This window comes from Thalassophryne amazonica, chromosome 22 (assembly GCF_902500255.1).
Source record: "Thalassophryne amazonica chromosome 22, fThaAma1.1, whole genome shotgun sequence".
In the NCBI taxonomy this organism is placed as follows: Eukaryota; Metazoa; Chordata; class Actinopteri; order Batrachoidiformes; family Batrachoididae; genus Thalassophryne; species Thalassophryne amazonica.
In genome coordinates, this window is record NC_047124.1 from 22,234,939 (window position 1) to 22,255,904 (window position 20,966).

General features: G+C 41.3%; 1 protein-coding gene across 5 annotated transcripts in view; it reads left to right on the top strand.

Moving 5' to 3' along the window:
- The window catches only part of foxp2 (forkhead box P2), a 223,351-nt gene that overhangs the window by 38,619 nt on the left and 163,766 nt on the right, over positions 1–20,966 (top strand). For all 5 annotated transcript variants that reach the window (XM_034163713.1, XM_034163719.1, XM_034163717.1 and 2 more), the window contains 2 exons: positions 9,926–9,991; positions 13,023–13,088. Coding sequence is in view for 1 of the 5 variants with exons in the window: in XM_034163718.1 (XP_034019609.1) it covers positions 9,926–9,991; positions 13,023–13,088 (132 nt within the window). In the remaining 4 variants the exon portion in view is untranslated. The remainder of the gene's footprint in view (positions 1–9,925; positions 9,992–13,022; positions 13,089–20,966) is intronic.

A 20,966-nucleotide genomic window follows, 5' to 3' on the forward strand; every position in this document is an offset into this window, starting at 1 on the left:
TGGTCTTTTTTGACATCTTATGGACTTAACAATGGAGAAAATAATTATTTGCAGCCCTAATAGCAGCATGCTGCGGTGCATCCAGAAGGTATTCACACCTTTTCCACATTTTGTTATTAAATTTTTTTTCCCTCAATTCTACACTCAATACCCCATAATGACGATGTGATTTTTTTTTTAGATTTTGCAAATTTATTAAAAATAAAAATAACTACAAAATCACATCTACATAAGTATTCACGGCCTTTGCCATGAAGATCAGAATTGAGCTCAGGTGCATCCTGTTTCCACTGATCATCATTGAGATGTTTCTACAGCTTAATTGGAGTCCACCTGGGGTACATTCAGCTGATTAGACATGATCTGAAAAGGCGCACACCTGTCTACATATGAGGCCCCACAGTTGACAGTGCATGTCAGAGCACAAACCAAGCATGAATTCAAAGGAATTGTCTGTAGACCTCCAAGACACAAATTTGGGGAAGGGTACAGAAACATTTCTGCTGCTTTGAAGGTCCCAGTAAGCACAGTGGGCTCCGTCATCTGTAAATGGAAGAAGTTCACATCAGCCAGGACTCTTCCTAGAGCTGGCTGTGTCAACTGAGCAATCGGGGAGAGCAACCGTAATCACGGAGGTGATCAAGAACCCAGTGGTCACTCTGCCAGAGCTCCAGCATTCCTCTGTGAAGAGAGGAGAACATTCCAGAAGGACAACCATCTCTGCAGTAATCCACCAATCAGGCCTGTATGATAGAGTGGCCAGACGGAAGCCACTCATTAGTAAAAGGCACATGGCAGCCCACCTGGAGTTTGCCAAAAGGTGCCTGAAGAGTACGAGGTCTATTAGAAAAGTATCCGACCTTATTATTTTTTTCAAAAACCATATGGATTTGAATCACGTGTGATTACATCAGACATGCTTGAACCCTCGTGGGCATGCGAGAGTTTTTTCACGCCTGTCGGTTACGTCATTCGCCTGTGGGCAGTCTTTGAGTGAGGAGTCGCCCACCCGCTCGTCGATTTTTTTCATTGTTTAGGAATGGCTCAGAGACTGTTGCTTTGTTTGATCAAAATTTTTTCAAAACTGTAAGGCACAACTGAGTGGACACCATTCAATAAATTCAGCTGGTTTTCGGTAAAAATTTTAACGGCTGATGAGAGATTTTGGTTGGTAACTGTCGCTTTAAAGACGGTCCACGGCGCCTGATGGTGATCTGCGGTTCGAGGCGGCAGCGTCTCGCCGTTTCAAGTTGAAAACTTCCACATTTCAGGCTCTGTTGACCCAGTAAGTCGTCAGAGAACAGAGAACTTTCAGAAGAAGTCGGCCTGAGGAGTTTATTCGGACATTCCATTGTTAACGGTCATTTTGTAATGAAAGAACGTGCGGGCAGAGTCGCATGTCGGGCTGGACCCGACCGCGGGGGGGTCGCGGCAGGAAAAACACCCCCGTTGGAAATCTTAACGGGCAAGTTGGAACATGCCCAAGCTGTTAAACAATTTCTCAGTTACTCACTTGTTGAAAGCCATTAAAAGCCGCCTGAATTCTACAAATGGTTTTCAACACGGAGGTGTTTTCCTGTCGCGGCGCACACAGATTTGCCGAGTCGTCACGGAAACGACTCGGCGAATTTGCGCGCACGTCTTTCATTAAAAAAATGTCCTTAAACAGTGGAATGTCCGCATAAATTCCTCATGCCGGCCTCTTCTGAATCTTCTCTGTTCTCTCACGATGTCCTGGGTGAATTAAGCCTTAAATTAGGATGATTTCAGCTCGAAACAGGCCGACGACAGCGCCTGGAAGCGCTGCAGGACGTCCCGCTCCGTGGGAAGTCCTTACACCGACAGAAACACCCCATAATCTCTCATCAGCCGTTAAACTTTTCACAGAAAACCATCTTAATTTCTCGAATAGTGTCCACTCGGATATTCCTCACAGGTCCAGAAAAATTTTTGATAAAGCAACGCGCGCCGTCTCGAGCAGCGTGTGAAACAAAGGAATTCAGCCGAGAGGGCGGGACCACATCTCACTCAAGGCCTGCCCACAGGGAAATGACGTCACCGACACGCGTGAAAAAACCCACGCATGCGCACGAGGGTTCAAGCATGATTGGTGTAATCGCATGTCATTCAAATCCATATAGTTAAAAAAAAAAAAAAAAAGGGTCGGTTTATTATCTAATAGACCTCGTACTTCAGGTTATCCGGTCTGATGAGACAAAGACTGAACTCTTTGGGGTGAATGCCAGGCATCATGTTTGGAGGAAACCAGGCATCATCCCTACAGTGAAGCATGGTGGTGGTAGTATCATGCTGTGGGGATGTTTTTCAGCAGTAGGAACTGGGAGACTAGTCAGGATTGAGGGAAGGATGAATGCAGCAGTGTACAGAGACATCCTGGATGAAAACCTACTCCAAAGCACGTTTGACCTCAGACTAGGACAGTCATCTTTCAACAGAACAATGACCCTAAACACACAGCCAAGATATCAAAGGAGTGACTTCAGGATGACTCTGTGAATGTCCTTGAGTGGCCCAGCCAGAGCACAGACGTGAATATGATTGAACATCTCTGGAGAGATCTGAAAATGCCTGTGCACCGACGCTCAACATCCAACCTGATGGAGCTTGAGAGGTGCTGCAAAGAGGAATGGCCCAAAGATAGGTGCACCAAGTTTGTGGCATCATATTCAAGAAGGCTTGAGGCTGAAATTGCTGCCAAAGGTGCATCAACAAAGTATTGAGCAAAAGGGCGTGAATACTTATGTACATATGATTTCTTTTCTTTTTTTTTTTTTTATAAATTTGGAAAACTTTAAATAAAACTTTCATGTTGTCATTACGGGGTGTTGTGAGTAGAAGTTTGAGGGGAAAAAATAAATCCACTCTATTTTGGAATAAGGCTGTAACATAACAAAATGTGGAAAAAGCGAAGCGCTGTGAATACTTTCCAGATGCACCGTATATGAAGATGTGTGTGTTAGAAAATAATTCTTGTTGGAGATTACCAGACTTTTTTCAACTCAACATATTTGTCCATTTAATGTATAAACATTGTATAACAACAATTGTTGGAGTCTTTAACATAGAGAGAGACTTCTTCATTATTTCTGGTGTATATAATACATGCAAGCAACAAGTATGGCAGAGCAGTGGTGACGGTGGGGGGGTTTATTTTCTAGCGTTGGTGACAGATTTCTAGTTTTAAGTTTGGTTTGTCTCACAGCCACACTTTCCACTACAGTTTGTGTTTCTGGCATGGCAAATGTAAATTTGCATAAAAGATAATAGCAGTAATCTAGTAACGATAGCGTAATATATCTCTTTATACCCCGTTTGTGCTGCCGAATGACAGTCCCTAATTATACTATAAACAATGACTGTGTTTTCTCCACATTGGCTCTGCTCGGGTTTTCTCCACTGTGATGTGGACAGGATGGGTTTGGATAATGTACAGGATGACACAGTGCTCTGGTCTGAAGGCAGGGGGATCGGTTGGACAGTAATTACAACCTACTGTGCAGCTTTCTGGATTTTTCCCTGGATCACGGCTGTAGGCCTGGAATCTCTGCTTTCTGAGAAGGAGGTGAAACGGTCACAGCATACTGATGGAGCAAAACAATCGTTGATTTTTATGATATCTGATGAGAGGGGGTTTTTAATTTAGATTGTCACTTCTGGAAAGCAGCAGGGCAGATGGTGCACACTTGAGTGCCCATCAAAGCCTAAACACCTCCAGGCAGCTGTTGGTCATAATTCCCCCCCTCTTCCAAGTTTTCCCTCCTGGTTCTCTTTTACACAGCTTGGGTGTAGAGGAGTCAAACCTGTTACAACACCTGTTTCTGTGTATGCAAATCTGTTGTTTTGTCATTTCATTAAGCAAGGCAAAAACACAAGGGCCCCTTGTGGTTGCAAATGCGACTGGCACCGGGCCCAGTTGGCATGCTGCACAGCAGGGAGATGCTTGAGGCAGGGTGAGAGGAGGTAGGAGATGCCGGGTTCCTTTGGCAAAGCGACTCAGCCGTAAGATGCCTTTACATTACAGCTCAATCTGGGAGGGATCCTTAAATTGTACAAATCAGTTTTGGGGTCGGATGGTGGGCAGGTTTAGTCGTCTCTGCTCTGTGTAAAGAGTAGCTTGAAGAGAATGACAAAGGAAATGCCCAGTATCCAAAAACTTGCACACGCGTGTCTGGCACACGCCCCCCCCCCCCCCCCCCCACACACACACACACACACTCAACCGATCCCCATTCATGCCTTGCCCTCTTTCTCCCCCTCCTCCTTCCATCTGCATCCCTTCTTCATCTGGTGCTCTCCCGCAGCATTTTGCCTCTTAACCACATGTGCCAGTGTTGGGCCTGCTCTTGCTCCAGGGCTAATTCACTGGTAAAACTGCATGCCTGTTGGTGGGGGTCCCCCCTTGATCCAGACACACCGCTACAAAGCAGGATGGTGGCTGCATTGATGGTAGTGGGTGGGTGGGTGCAGATCATGATCTCTCCATGCAGTTTGTTTTCCCCACATAAGTCTGAAGATTGTCAGTTGTAATCCTGCCTGTGTGCTGAAAGCAACAAATACACCATGAAATTAAAGGTTATTGCGGAAGCGTAATGCAAAAGCTCTGTAAGAGATTACTGAAGCTGCTTGCAGACCTGATGCGGATGCTGAGAAGGCAGAACACAGTCAGGATGTTCTCTTTTTCTCTTGGACTTGACAGTCCAAGATTCTCTGATTGCTGTGTTGCTTGCTTGGTTGTTTTTGACAGCCGTGTCTTTGTTTCATTCGTTATCAACTACTTTTTTTTACAAAAGTTGACAAGCAAGTCGACTCTAAACCATCTGAACAATGGTTTTATTTTAAGATACTAGTCAAACGTCAATACAATCAGTTTTTCAAATCTTGATGAAAATGTTGAACTTCATCTGGAAAAGATGCCTTCACATGTTGGTGCAAATCTGCAAAAAAGTTGATAGATTTAGCATTGGAAGGGTTTTTTTTAATACTACCCCCTCCTCTTCAACAAAAAAGTGCTGTTTTAGGGACGTGAATAGGATTCACCCTGTTTATCCATCCTTCCTTCCTTACTATGTCCATCTCTCCAGTCATCTTTTAAGTGCAACGTCTCCTGAAGTGATTGGAGAATTTCAGTGATATTTTATACAATTGTAGCATACCATATGACAATGTGCACGAAGGAAAATGATTTTGATCTGATGTCTTCTAGGGTAAATTGGTGGACTTTTGTTGTTTTCTTGTTTTATTCATCATGCTTGACAACTTCTGTTTGTTAATTATTTTTAATTTATGTATTTAATCACAAAAGCATTGGTCTACAAAGGAGTTGTATAGCGGAACATTAAGCGCACTGCATTTGTTTTTGAAGAAGCCTATAATATGTATCCACTTGGTGTAAAATCAGAAGTTGAAAAGATGTCTACATCACTGGTGTATCATGTCTACCACGGCATATCAGGCAGGCGAACACTTCTTGCTATCTTGGGTGAATTTTTCTGCGCTGAGTTGAGTTTTAGGCTGGAACATTCAGCCACAGCACGTGTCCAGCTTACCGCCATGGTCCATGAATGGTTGTCACATGTCAACCATTAAACATACAAATTAAGACACCTCTCTTTCATTTTTGCACCCTTTGGTTGCCACTTCTTGAAGTAAACAATCATCTGTGCTCAGTTTGATCTTTGGGGAAATTTCTTCCCATCCGCCATGATATTTTTTTTAAATTATTATTACCATTGCGACGGCGGTGACCTTGGGTAATATTCACATTAGGTCTCCAATGCACCATACCCTCTGCTGAATGAAAGTGGTAGTACACTCTTTCCACCTCATCTATAAGAAATCATATTGATTCTGACTTTAAAAATTGATTCCCATATTGTCAAATTAAATATGGTGATCTCATGAATATTATCCCCCCCCCCCCCCCCCCCACCCCAACTTTATTGAATTGCTTTTCTGTCATTGTGCTTAAACTAACCTGTAGGCAACTCCAGCGTAATCGATTGTAAATTGTTCTAATCTAGTACCATTTTTATCCTTTTTATCATCTGATAAGTGAGCTACTCTCGTTTCTCTTCTCTGCTATTGCTTCATGGGTGTGATTTATAGTTGTGCCTCTCTCTTCCAACACAAACGGCATTAAAGTCAGGCCCCAGAAGTCCCTCTGATATGGGAGAGTTCATTAGAGATGTGCCTTTGATGGGCAGTCTTTTCATGTGACTACCGGTTTTTCAAATACCTTGATGTAGAAGCTTAAGAAGGCATTGTGCAGTAAGCCCTGCTTTTGATGCGACTTATTTAGATCTGCATAGTAAATCGGGGGGGAGTAAATAACCAGCCAGCAGATGGAAGTAAGGAGATAAGGCGCCAGCGAACAATCGCATTTGTATTTTGTTATGATGTTGACAGCAGCTAAAATTCACTAATCTAGAGCCACTGATCTGCATTTCAAAGAAATCTCATTTAGCAGCAGGGAGGATAAAGTTCCCCTCATTGTGTCTATTTTATTGCTTTCTTCGCTAATTTATCTGCCCACAGATTTAACGTGCAGGGCTTGGTGCTAGGAGCAGGCGTCCGCACGTTGCATAGGGGGTCTTAAATACTGTGAAAGCGGTTACGTCTAGACTGTGAGCGTGGGTAATTACACGTCTGACCATGAATAGAATGAGTTTGAAGACTCATCTTTCTTCGGGCGGGCTTGAGTTGCTCGACTAACACTGATAAGGAGCATTTGGTCCCCACAGAAATATTGCCAGTGACTTTCTATAATGCCCCCCCCCCTCCCTTTTTCAACACCAAGGATGGTATTTACTTTAAGATAAAGTTATTGTGTATAGTAATCTGACTTGTTAGTATAATGTCCTCTTTCATCGCCGTACCCTCCCTTTTTATGCACTGTAGAGGTATTTGTGGTCCAGGTTTTAAATAGTTTATCTTGACTTAGTGCGCAAGCACTTTATGTAAATATCAGCCTATAGCATTATTAGGCCTTCATGAATTCTTGAGTGTATTTGCCATATTTATAAGATGATAGAATTTACCCGGGCTTTTATATTTGGCGTAAAGATGGGAGTGGTATTTGTAAATCCCCACAAATTGGAGGTCATGCACACTAATAGCATTTCTGATGCTTTTTCAGTGAATAAAATATGACATCTGCACAGCCCAAAGGTGATATCAAAGTCGACTTGGCAGCACATAATTTTAAGTAAAGGTCTGTTAACTTGAAATGATATAAAAAGTACTTCCAATGATTTCAGAGTTGTAAGTTTGACAGTTTGACAGTTATTGCCAATCAACTTGGCAGGCTGTTACAACTGATGCTTATCGTTTTTTTTGTTTGTTTTTTTTCTAATTTTTAACTTCATATGATTTTGTACAACTGCAATACAAGCAGTGCATATGATGACAAGTTTATTCCCTGTGACAAGTCCAGGCACATCCAGGCAACAGACAGCAATAAGGAATAGTTACTGTAAACCAACTTTACTTTTTAAAAGTGATCACATGCTTCAATATTAACCAAATTTTAGCCAGTTTCTCCTCATTATGGGCCCTTTTAGTTTCGAGACTTACAGCATAGTTGTAAGCCCAGAAGAGGAAACATAATTGCACTCCATCCATGCATCTGTCCATCTGTCTGTCTGAGTCACTTTTTTGTGCATGATAAGTTTGAGGTGAACATCCCAAATAAGTTTTTTTTTTGTATGAATTTGAGCATGATGAGATTTTTCCAGGACCCTCTCATCAAGAGTATTGATTTGACCCCCCCCCCCCCCCTTTTTTTTATTCCTAAACCTAACCAATCAGCCACAACAAGAAAACCAATAAACTTTTGGTGTACTCAAATCACAAACCTTCCAGTTTTAAAGCTGCAGTGTGTAGGATTTAGAGTCATGTAGTGGTGAGGTTCCAGATTGCATTAGCTATACCGTCGTTTGTCTTGATTTTGTTTCTTTTCACATTTTTAGCTACTTTGGCAACGGGGATTCATGCTCCCTTGCTTTCTCTTGTGATAAGCAATGTGGATGATTGTCCATTTCACAAAAAAATGAGGGTTCTCAAACTTGTAAACCTGATCTTGTAACCACTAGACAGTGCAGAAACCACTGATTCCTCTTCTTTATTCTTCAATCTTCCAGTTGAGCTCCACGAGGAGGGCGGCTCCCATGGAGATAAGAAGGACTCATTCTAAGATTATGAAAACACATCAGTTCATTGGTACATTTATACAGTAATGAACAGATGGCTATGATTGCTAATTTTAATAAACACCTTTATGCCCCACACAGTGTAGCTTGAAATTCTGAAATAAGAATGAATAATGTTATATTGACCTAAATGCCAATGTGGTCCCATGGTTAGGTCAACAACACAACCGGTTGAATTTATTTCTAAATTCAGTATCAGAACACAATCCACACGCTTCAGTGAATATGTCCTAATTTATCTTCCAGTTTGTTCAAGCCAACATTAAGCCAGTTAAAGGCTGTGTTATAAATTACCAGCAGGGATGTTCGGTGTTCAAGTCTACGTTCTTATTGTTTTTAAGTTACTGTATTAGAAAATTGAATAGGAAGGACTCATTCTTTTATTTTCTACCTGTTCATTCAGTCACTGTATTTCTCACAGACAGTCATACATGTGCATTATGTGTAAGTCCACATTGCTCAGGAATGATGTCATCATGATAAACTGGTTGAACTCCTTCATGGTGTCACAACACGCACATTCTGTTGATCAGTCCTGCACTCCCACCCCACCCTTCTCACCCCTTCATAGCAACATTTTCCACAAACTAAAAAAAAATAATTATAGCAATTGGCAGGTTTTATTTTTAACCTTCGGCTTTAAGCTGTGCTTTTGTTTTTGTTTTGCACAATTCAGAGTGCACATTCCTTAGGATTCAGCAGGCAAAGGTTTGTGTGGGGTCAGATTCATTTTGAAACAATCATCATTGCCCCTCTTGCTTTGGAAATTTGCCTCCAAAACTATTCTGTCTGATGGTTTGTTGATGCTTTAATGCAGCCAAAATGTCCACAGTAGTCATCTTTAGCTGTAATTGGGTTGTTGTGCGCTCTTGTTCCACACAAATAGCAATGCAAGCACAGGACTAATGGAGTCAATCAGTGCGTGAGTGAGCCTGCAAAATTTCTGTCAGTAACTTTGTAAAAACTACGTCATATTCAGTGTTGAAATATTGGATTCTGAATAATGTAGGTGAGGAACAACAAACCTCCTATTTTGGGCCATGTTGGCATCTTTTACCACAAAAATCTGCAGTTATTCTTTTACATGTTAGTTTAAATTAGCATGTTGGCGCAGTGGGACATGTGTGGGCATGTCCAATTAGGTGATGTTTAGTAGGTTATTGTTGTAGACTTGTTCCTAATCAGTGTCCTGGAGGCCATGAAGGCCACTGTTGCTTGTGAGTAACATACAAAAAAAACCCAAAGCAACCCCAAATCTGTCAGTTCCGTAGCATGAGTACATCCATGCAGACAGCTGAAACGTACGAGAAGTTAATCATGTCAGGTTAGCAGTGATTTACACGGCGTTGAGAGCTGGTGCCTTCCAGGCACTGCACCTTTCAACTTGAGAGCAAAGTGAGCGTATGAGGGAGGGGCAGGGGAGACTGGTTAGCTATAGCGTTTACTGTATGTTGCCTGCTTATGCATGCAGTCTGTCTCACACCCGCTCTCTCAAACGGCATAATCCAGGTGCTCTTTGTTGTTCCAAAGTTTATTGCTTTCACCTACAAGTCATCCAGAAAATAGTTATGCAAGACACAATCGAGCCCAGACAAGTCTGTGCCAGCACTGAATGTGCCTGGGAAAAGTTAAAAAATAATAGTTTGGCTTGAAATAGATGTGAACTAATGGCATAATTGTACTTTCTCTTCTCACAGAATAGCTCACGTCCCGACACTGCTTTCACTCTTCTGGCGGACAACAACAAAAAGCACTCTGTCAGGGTAAGCATTTGATTAGTTCTGTACAAAACGGTTCGTTTAAGCATTATTTCATATTAATGGTGCTTCTTGAGTTAACATTAACCTGTATTATTGTGAGCTATATAATAGGGGCGTGCATCTCTTCCTTATAAAACAGTGTGATTGATACGTATCTGGATGCATGGGCTTTGATGCAGTTCTTCATTTAATGAAGACATTTATTTTCCAGGATACACATTAAAATAAACCAAAAGTGGCACTGCTTACCTTCAAATACGTATTTCATGAAAAACCAGGGATCTTAAGAGTTTGTGTGCTGCAGATTAGTGTGGCCTCTGCTCACCTTTTACCCACCACTGGGGGCAGCAACACATACAGTAGCAGAAAGTGCAGGACAGAAGAAGCCTAGAAGAAGACAGTTGTCGTTAACATAGCATTAACTTTCCCACTCTGAACCAGTATGACAGTATGAACATATTGTGAACTGAACATAAAGTTGAAACTGGTACATTTATCCATTAAACTGGTGTTCCAGGGTGTACACCACCTCTGGAATCCTTGATTGGAATACATGGGCATAAAAAATGGATGAATGACTGAAATTATCAATCCTGTGACCCGTCTTGTGAGAATCTCATGCTGACCTACTGTAGTAGGAGTGTTAGTAGCAGTGAACAAGAACTCAACCTATTTATAACATTAAAAAAAAGCCATTGATATGTTCTTAGTACATTTTATCGATTCAGGAACAATGTAGTTATAACTATTACTTTAAAATTGATTTCCAATTTGTATCAGTTAATTGTTATGCCTCCTATATATATATATATATATATACAACCCCTGGCAAAAATTATGGAATCACCAGCCTCGGAGGATGTTCATTCAGTTGTTTAATTTTGTAGAAAAAAAGCAGATCACAGACATGACACAAAACTAAAGTCATTTCAAATGGCAACTTTCTGGCTTTAAGAAACACTATAAGAAATCAGGAAAAAAAATTGTGGCAGTCAGTAACGGTTACTTTTTTAGACCAAGCAGAGGGAAAAAAATATGGAATCACTCAATTCTGAGGAAAAAATTATGGAATCATGAAAAACAAAAGAACGCTCCAACACATCACTAGGATTTTGTTGCACCACCTCTGGCTTTTATAACAGCTTGCAGTCTCTGAGGCATGGACTTAATGAGTGACAAACAGTACTCTTCATCAATCTGGCTCCAACTTTCTCTCATTGCTGTTGCCAGATCAGCTTTGCAGGTTGGAGCCTTGTCATGGACCATTTTCTTCAACTTCCACCAAAGATTTTCAATTGGATTAAGATCTGGACTATTTGCAGGCCATGACATTGACCCTATGTGTCTTTTTGCAAGGAATGTTTTCACAGTTTTTGCTCTATGGCAAGATGCATTATCATCTTGAAAAATGATTTCATCATCCCCAAACATCCTTTGAATTGATGGGATAAGAAAAGTGTCCAAAATATCAACGTAAACTTGTGCATTTATTGATGATGATGATTTATTGACATGCAGCCCCATATCATCAATGACTGTGGAAATTTACATGTTCTGTTCAGGCAGTCATCTTTATAAATCTCATTGGAACGGCACCAAACAAAAGTTCCAGCATCATCACCTTGCCCAATGCAGATTCAAGATTCATCACTGAATATGACTTTCATCCAGTCATCCACAGTCCACAATTGCTTTTCCTTAGCCCATTGTAACCATGTTTTTTCTGTTTAGGTGTTAATGATGGCTTTCGTTTAGCTTTTCTGTATGTAAATCCCATTTCCTTTAGGCGGTTTCTTACAGTTCAGTCACAGTCGTTGACTCCAGTTTCCTCCCATTCGTTCCTCATTTGTTTTGTTGTGCATTTTCGATTTTTGAGACATATTGCTTTAAGTTTTCTGTCTTGACGCTTTGATGTCTTCCTTGGTCTACCAGTATGTTTACCTTTAACAACCTTCCCATGTTGTTTGTATTTGGTCCAGAGTTTAGACACAGCTGACTGTGAACAACCAACATCTTTTGCAACATTGCGTGATGATTTACCCTCTTTTAAGAGTTTGATAATCCTCTCCTTTGTTTCATTTGACATCTCTCGTGTTGGAGCCATGATTCATGTCAGTCCACTTGGTGCAACAGCTCTCCAAGGTGTGATCACTCCTTTTTAGATGCAGACTAACGAGCAGATCTGATTTGATGCAGGTGTTAGTTTTGGGGATGAAAATTTACAGGGTGATTCCATAATTTATTCCTCAGAATTGAGTGATTCCATATTTTTTTTCCCTCTGCTTGGTCTAAAAAAGTAACCGTTACTGACTGCTACAATTATTTTTCCTGATTTCTTATAGTGTTTCTTAAAGCCAGAAAGTTGCCATTTGAAATGACTTGAGTTTTGTGTCATGTCTGTGATCTGCTTTTTTCCTACAAAATTAAACAACTGAATGAACATCCTCCGAGGCCGGTGATTCCATAATTATTGCCAGGGGTTGTATATATAAAATAAAAGTAAACCACTTTAATGGCTAGTGTTTCAGTAATTATTTAGCCTTTTGTCTGCATCTAACTGGATAAAATGCCAAGTATCCCCGAGGTCCTGGGGTCACATTGTTGTTAGACCTGTACTGTTTGGATGATTGTAGTGGCGAGCTGAGGTCAACGGGGCCCCATTCTCCCTCAAATGTAACAAATCATCATCTTGTCCACATTGATAGAATTCTCCCTCCACTGGGCAACCTTTCAGTTGTGCCTGTTTGGTTTTCACACCCCAAGGGTTTTCAATCTACTCTAGCTTAGAAGTTATGATATACATTACGACAGACAAATGCGGCCAACTTTGGATATCAGTTTTTCTATTTATTTTGTCTTGATTGAGATTTGTAGCACAGAATAAAGAGGACATGGGCTATATTAGGATTAACCTGCTGTTAGTGTACAGTTTGTGTGTTCACTGGAATTGAAGATATCTTAAAGGAAAAATCTTCTAGCTTTACTCTACATATATTCTCAAGCTAAACTTCTATTATCCAATTCTTCTCCTTAGGATGAAATATGCAGACTGTGCATCCGTAGAAACCGGCAGAAGATATACACTGTAAAGTCCATAGTGGTAAGTGAAAGCACGTTTCAGTGCCCTTCCATGCCTGGTGTTGTGTTTTCTGCTGTATTAGTTTGTTGACTGTATTGAGCCATATAAGCTGTATAGGATGGAGGAGCCCAGCATTCCTGTGAGCAGTCTTGGGTGTTGAAATGACAGAATAATAGAGCTGAGCAACAGAAAACTTTTGTAACACTTCTTTTTTTTATCAAAATTTTTATGTGGTTTGAAAATTAGTGTTTTACTGTGGAAATTAGAAAATAGAATGCAAGTATTTCCCAATTTATGTAAATTACTTTTATTACGCTGTGGGGCAGTACAGTGAGAAGGTCCTCGTGTATGTGGAGTTGTCAGGAGCATCCATCATGAAAAACGTGTGCCAAATCAACATGCAGATCTGTATTAACTTTGAGTAAAATCAGGCTAATGTGGCACTTCAGTCACCATCATTCCAGCCTAAAAAACTGTAACTGGGTGCTGAGTGTGTTTGAGGAAGTAACCTGTAATGAGGCTGGTGTCCAATCCAAGATTAGTCCACCTCACACCACATTCTCTTGTGTAGGACTAATTTACTACATAAATACAGTATTAATTCTGGGTAGTGTCTAAACTAGAGAAGACAGGCTTCCATCCCCACCTATTTCCTTTTGGACTCTTACAACTAAAACATCATAATGAAGCACTTGCTCATATGGGGACCAGTAAAGTTTACACAATTGTTTATGTAGTGGAAATCCAATCCATTTTATTTATATAGCACATTTAACAACAGACGTTCCAAATACATACAGCATACAAAAGATAAAACCAATAAAATCTACCAAAATAAAAACAAAACCAATAAAACAGAGGACCACACAACTCACACAGTGTTAAAAACCAGAGAATAAAAGTGGGTCTTCATACAAGACTTAAAACACTCCACTGTGGGGGGAAATAATGTCTGAGTCTACACCTTTCTAGTTCTGCAAAGCACAGACAGGATCAAATCAGGCTTTTCCAAGCTATAAATGCTGGAGGGTGTTTGTCACTAGGTAATGTCACAAATGACTGCAAAGAATCTTGGTTCACATAATGGGAGGCACCAGTTGTATTTCAGTCACAACTAATGTCTCCATTGATTGGAATTCTCAAATGTTTACAAGTATCTTTGCACACATTGGCAGAAAGCATTCTGAGGTAGTGATGGTGAGAAGAACCAGACCAAAAGTTTGAATTAAGTCATTCAAAGTATATTGTGAAAATGTTACCAGTGGGGAAAAAATAAAGTTTTACTTTAGAAAATGTAAAAGTTTGAATGGTATGCTCTGAGATTGTTTATATTGCAGTTACCTTTCATCTGCTTTTTTAATTTATTTATTTATTTTTTTTTAAACGTCTGGCTAGATGGCGATAATCACAATCAAATAGTTACTGACTTCATAGGGGTGATTGGCGATTCAGATAAAAAGATTTATGTGTGCTGTGGTGAAGTAGGACATTTAGGTCTATCATTAAAGCATACAGGCAGGAGAAAAAGACACTGGTTAGCTTGCCTGTAGACCCAGGCCAACCTCCCCAAGCGTCCCATCACTACAAAGCTAAGCAGAGTCTGGATTTCCTTTTTAGCCTTAAAGAGATTTGAATATTACTTCTTAATTTGTTGAGTATCCAGATCAAAGATGTACTCTTACTGTATATCTGCTCACCTAAAAAAAAGTCCTTCTAATCATCAAAGAATGAATAATTGCCCCAATACTGCTTCCTGTCCCTCTAATGTAGAAATATATATGTAAACCTACAGCAATTATGTATATTTCTGGCTTCTTTAAAGAGGCTGCAGTTCAGACTGAACAGCTCTCTGCTCATATTTCCAGTTTCAAATTGATTTCTTGTAGTAGATCAGAGACCTCTTGTCATTCCATTTTCAATTCTCAAATGGTTTCTCTGAGTCTACTCTCAGTTGTTCCTGAGAGAGGGCAAACAGGCAAACCTCCACGGGTCTTTACCCTGGGTACTCAGAGCAGTCGAGGGGGTAGAGGCAGAAATCAAAGGGGTTTGGATCATTCCCCATTGGCAGTAGCTATTGTCTCGCTGATTTTGGACTGGTGGAGGTGAAAACTGAGGGATGGAGGTGGGGGGTGAGGGGTGGTTCCCTTTTCCTAATCTTTATCCACCATTAACCCCAGTGCCCCAGTGTGTGGCTCAGATCAGGGCCACTGGTCAATCCCCCATTCACTGCCACCCAGAATATTTTAAAGTTAAGCCCCTTCGCTTAACAAAAAAAGTCTTACTCATCAAAGGTTTACTTTCCCTTCCCTCTGCTTTCCTTTTGCATTCAGTCCCAGGGACCTGCTTTATGCACCCTTCTCTGCTCCACTGTTGTGCCTCCACATTAGGGGTCGAGGGACAGAGGAAAAAAAAAGTTGTAAGGTTTGGAAGTTCTCCAAGTTTCCATATTTTTGACTTAAAGAGGTTTGGTTTGGGGTCTGGTCACGTCATGCTGCGAGCAAATTGGAGCAAAAGTGTATGGACCACTGACGGCATAGTCTTTGCTGTTTTCATGGATTAGGAGTTGGCTTGGTTATTAAACAGATGCTGGAATAGTACTTATGTTATTTCCACAGAGTAAATCTTTTTCACACTCGATATCATATGTTTATTTTCTTGGAGTTGCTTTTTGCTGGTGAGAACGCACCATATGTAAGAGTTCACACGCTTCTCTAGTGGTTTCAAAACACAAGTATATGAATGAATTTAGTCTATACCTCTAATTGCTGTGGACACTTCAAGTTCCATCAGGTGTTTAGCCTGCATGAGAAATGGCTCAGGATTAGGATACAAAAACAACCGAGGACACAGACGTGCAGATGGCCAGGAGAGAAGAAAAGCAATTGAATGGAGTGTGTTTGTTCAGAGTGCACAGTTTCCATGAGAATAGAAGTGGAAGAAGAGGTGGGGATGCTTCCATAAGTAATGCCATCACTCCCTGTGGACAGTGGAGAAGCTCAACCAATCTGTTGATCCTTTTGCACTATTCTACACCATCGTTTTTATTTTTTTGTTTTTTAATTTCCTTGTGTTTTTATAAAGCAACGACTGTGCTAACAAAGTGTGAGTTTTCTGCTCAGAAGTATTATGTTGTAGTACATTTTGGACACCATGAGGTTAATTAACCCTCGACAAAGGTGTCATGCCATTAAAAATGACAAGTCAGGTTATGGCCTCAGCATTCCTTGGAGGCCCTTGCAATAACTTTGTTTCTGTGCACATCATATGAGAGGTGACGGATACTCTCCAAATGTCTGATTGCAATGCTGCTCCATCCACCTTAATTTTCTGTAAACCAGCACGGATCTTGTGTTTCGTGTGTAATTTTTTTCCCCCCTTGCAATTTAATTGGAGAACTCTTGGGTGCTGAAGCTGGACTTGATGGAATGTCTCCAGGAGCTTGATATTATTGTGAAACCAAACACCAGGCAGGCATGACATCAGAGCGGCCTGACATTAGGTTGAACTCCTTATTTCAGGTGGGAAGAATTATGTGTGGCTTCACTTGCAGGTGATCATGGCCAATGAGTGGCTTGCACACAGTCGCACATTCTTCTCCCAAGGTCTAATTGCTGATTTTCTTGACAGATTGAACTCCTGTGTTATCACTAAACTGTCATGCCCCCTCATTTTTAACTTGCACACACACGGCTCACAGGTTATCCCCTCACACACATCTGTTCTATTGCTAGTTTTTCATTATGACCAAATAAAATTGCACTTTTGTCATTTAAATTTTAACCTATTATATTTATCTCAGCAACAGTGTGCTACGTTAAAGTATAAAGCTACAGTAACAATTGTTTAAAAGGTTAAAAAAAAATGAATAACCTTAATTATTATCTCCTTGGGTATAAGATGTGATCTTCAACTGTCTTATTTGACCTACAAACACTTAAAACATAAATGCTAATCAATTTACAATGATACGCACAGTGTAGCGCAGTTTTAAAAGGTGCGATACGCATATTCTAATAAAAGTAACTCCACTCAGCAACTGGGGAGTGCGCAAGTCAGTGCACTCTGAAAGCTGGTCACAAGTCTTGATGAAGGAGGACTGCATTCGGCAAGTCATCTGGCATGCATTCTATGCCAAACCAAACATGGAGGTCACTACTTAGATTTCCATACTGGGTCAGTTGAAGCCTAGGTTAACCAAGACCACCACTGGTGCTGTTGTCCAGCAGGGTAACCATAGAAACTATGCTGCTGTTGACTGAATGAGGAGGAGGAAAGGGAGAGGGAAGATGTGTCAAGAGGCAGCAGGAGCAGAGGAGTGGTAGAAGTGTTGAGCACAGCAAAGAGTAGCGGAAGCTCGGCTGAGAAGAGAGTTGAAGATCTGTCAACAGCAGTATGGCTTCATGCCAAGAAAGAGCACTACAGATTCAATGTTTGCTTTAAGAATGTTTCTTAAGACAAAGGGTCGATTGAAAGGTTCTACCTCCGACACAATTTTTCTTCCATAACAAGCCATATCAAAGTGAAACTGGTACAAAAATAATTCTTTACTTATTGAATGCTGCTGTCTGCCTGCAATTTCGGGAATGTGCAGAATTGCCTTTGATGTAGTGCATTCACACAGTAGTCTGTAAAAACAAAAAAAAAACAAAATGCCGACATACACGGACGTACATTTGAAACCATGTGCTGTTGTTGAATTCCTCAGAGAGGGTTGGGCACCCTTGGACATTTATAGACAAATGAGTCCTGTCTATGGTGATGCCTGTGTGGATGTTAGCACAGTCAGGACGTGGGCAAGGTGTTTGAATGGTGAAAATCCAGTGACAATGAGATTGCAAGACAAGGCCCATATGCGGGTGCCCCGTTACAGCCCAAGATGCACAGCTTCAAGTGCAGGTGTGATGGCGTATTCCTCACAGGATTTTTGGAACATGGCAACACTGTCAGTTCTGACTGACATGAGGACACGTTGCAAAAGCTGCACGCACACTAGAAGTGGGTTCATCCTGGAAAAGACACAATTTTTCAGCATGACCGTGCTCGTCCACACACGAATCCACAAACAGGATGAATTGCAGCAACTTATATCGCACCATCCACTTTTTTAGATGAATAAACATATGAAGGGACATGTTATGCTGTCGATGTACAGGTGCAAGCAGCTGTGCGTTGCTGGTGACAAGAGAAGGTGCCCATGCAAAATCTTGTCCAGCATTGGAGCATATTTGCATATATGGGAGCCTCTTCTGTCTCAACAGACACTGGGGGGATGATCCACCAGAGGATTAGTTTATAGCTGAGCTGCAATATGGGGTGCAAATAATCCAAGTATCTATATAATTGTGTTATTTGGTTAAATTACGTTACCTGCCATGTGGCAAATAGATTTAACCCACAACTTGCCTGGCATGGCAAGTGACCTTTGGGGCAAAATGTACACCAAAACCCACACATGGGCAGAAATAACACCATACAGTCCTTTGCTAAAGTTGTTCGGGAGAAGCATGGAGTTATGAAGTGAATTCCACAAACAGAAAAATATTCTACATGTTCAATGACTGTTTTCATTGGGTGCATATGCGTGCCAAACCGAAAGACCCACGCCGAAATTCTTTGTGTAATTACATGACCCATCTAGATGGAAATAAAGTCAAAGAACCTGTTTAGTGACTTCATTGTGATCATGTATTCACCCCTGACATATATTAAGAAAACAGGCTGTCAACATGATGATTTAATGTTATTAAGAGTTTTGACAGTCTGTCCAATTACTTACGGTAAGTGTGCACAAACATGGCTACAATTTCTACATTGTTAATCCCCTGTTTTTATTTTGTTTTTTAACCCCTTGAATTAAAGACAAAAGTCTGAATTAAAAGCTTCATTCCACCTCCATTGTGGAGGTGTACAGAGGCAAAAAAAAATCTCCCTCTTCAGATATAGAGTGTTACAGGTGTTAAATGCAGAGTAGAAGTTCTTACTGTGCAGTGTGTGTTTGTGCGGCCTTGTTGATTGTGGCAGATTGAACCTCCCCAAGTTCCTTATATGATTTTTTCTTTTCCCTGATGTCTGAGTAATCGTTAAAATTATAAGATTCCTCAATGAGATACCTTCCTGTGTAACGCCCTCTTTGTGTGAGATCAAACCACGTTGTCACAGCCAGTGAAAAAGCTTTTAATCCAGAGGCAAGAAGCCAAACCCTTTGTTCATAATGATCATTAGATTGCAGTTTGAAAAAGGGATTCAGGCAGCTGTGAAATCTGACAGCAGCTCAGAATCTGACTTCCTCACCACAAACCACAAGCCTAGACAGTGCAGCTTTTTATACCTGGTTGGTGGGGAAGTGGGCAGAAAGCATCACACACACGCGCGCGCACAGCATGCTTGATTTGGGTCACAGAGCTGACAGACAGTAGAATGTGAATATGTGTATGTTGACAAACTCCACTGCACCCTGAATGGGGTTTGTGATTACACCTCATCATGCGTACTGCAGTGGTCCTGTCCCCGGCCCCCTATCCTTTGCTCTCTCTCTCTTCCTCTCTCTTTTTTTTTTTTTCTCCCCTTCTCTTCCCACTCTCACCACAGTGCCTCATGGGCAATCATGTGGTCACACTACTTGACTCCTTGCTGCTCAAGAGTGCAGTTGACAAAAACAGCTCGAGGTCCGTCATGTGGAAAAGATTCAGTCGGCGGCCCCCCCAACTCCTTCCCCACAACTCCTCACTTTCTCTAAGTAAGTGAAGCACCGGGGTGTTTCCTTCCTCTGCTCACCTGTGAAGGAAAAATGGCACGGCTCTCCTCGTGTCTCGTCATGTGTGAGCGCGGATATCTTCGTGTTTCCGTCTTTGTGGCCATTACGCACTGATGCCACTTTAAACAGCCGTGTGTGTGCCGCGTGCTTGCATGTGCCCGTATGTTTCAAACAAAGCCTCTCCCTCCCACACTGCGAGATGCGCCGGCCGTTTCTCTTTGTCAGTTGACTTGCATTCGTCTTGTCATGTAACATAAAGCTGGCGGTCAGTGAGCGCTCTCACCTGTCAGTCAGGTTGGTGGTCCTGGCCCGTCGAGCTGCTCACCTGTGTTTATTGGACACGACCTGCTCCACGCTACCCAAGAAAAACGCTTTTTCCTCTCATGCATTCTTTTTCGCATTGTTTTGTCCATTTCTCCTTCTATCTCTGCTCCTTCACTGTCTCATTTTTTTTCCCTTCAAATTTCTCACTGCCTTCCCATCCAGTTTTTCCCCTGCTAACCTCTATAGTGTGTGGGGGGGGGGGGGGTTCTTTTTTTAACTTTGCTTTTGTTTCCATTCTCCCTTTCTCCTGCTGTCCATTTTTATTTTCCATTATTTTTCCACCTTTTTGTCAGTCTTTCAGTTTACGGGCGTATTGTCTCTTTGCTGCCGCTCTTCATCTTGTCTCTTCACCTGGCTGCACACACCGCCGCCGCCAGACGCTTGATTGAAACCTGTGTCTCAAAGTTGCTAATGTTCACTGAAGCATTATATTGTAGATAAAGTAAATAAACTAGGTTACCATGGGAACAATATCGGGAATAGACTGCAGTGATCTGGCAACACACACCCACACCCACATGTGTGTATGTTGCCTTTCTGTCACACTTTCTTACATGTGCACATTAAATGAATGGCTGAAAAGGTGTGAGTGATGTGGAGGTGGGGAGATATTTTCGCAAGTGTAGAATGATTGCAACAGTTGGATTCAGTGGTGGCTGCTTTTATAATCATTACATACAGTGCATCCAGAAAGTATTCACAGCACTTCACTTTTTCCACATTTTATGTTCCAGCCTTATTGCAAAATGGATGAAATTAATTTTTTCCCTCAAAATTCTACACACAGTACCCCATAATGACAATGTGAAGAAAGTTTTTTT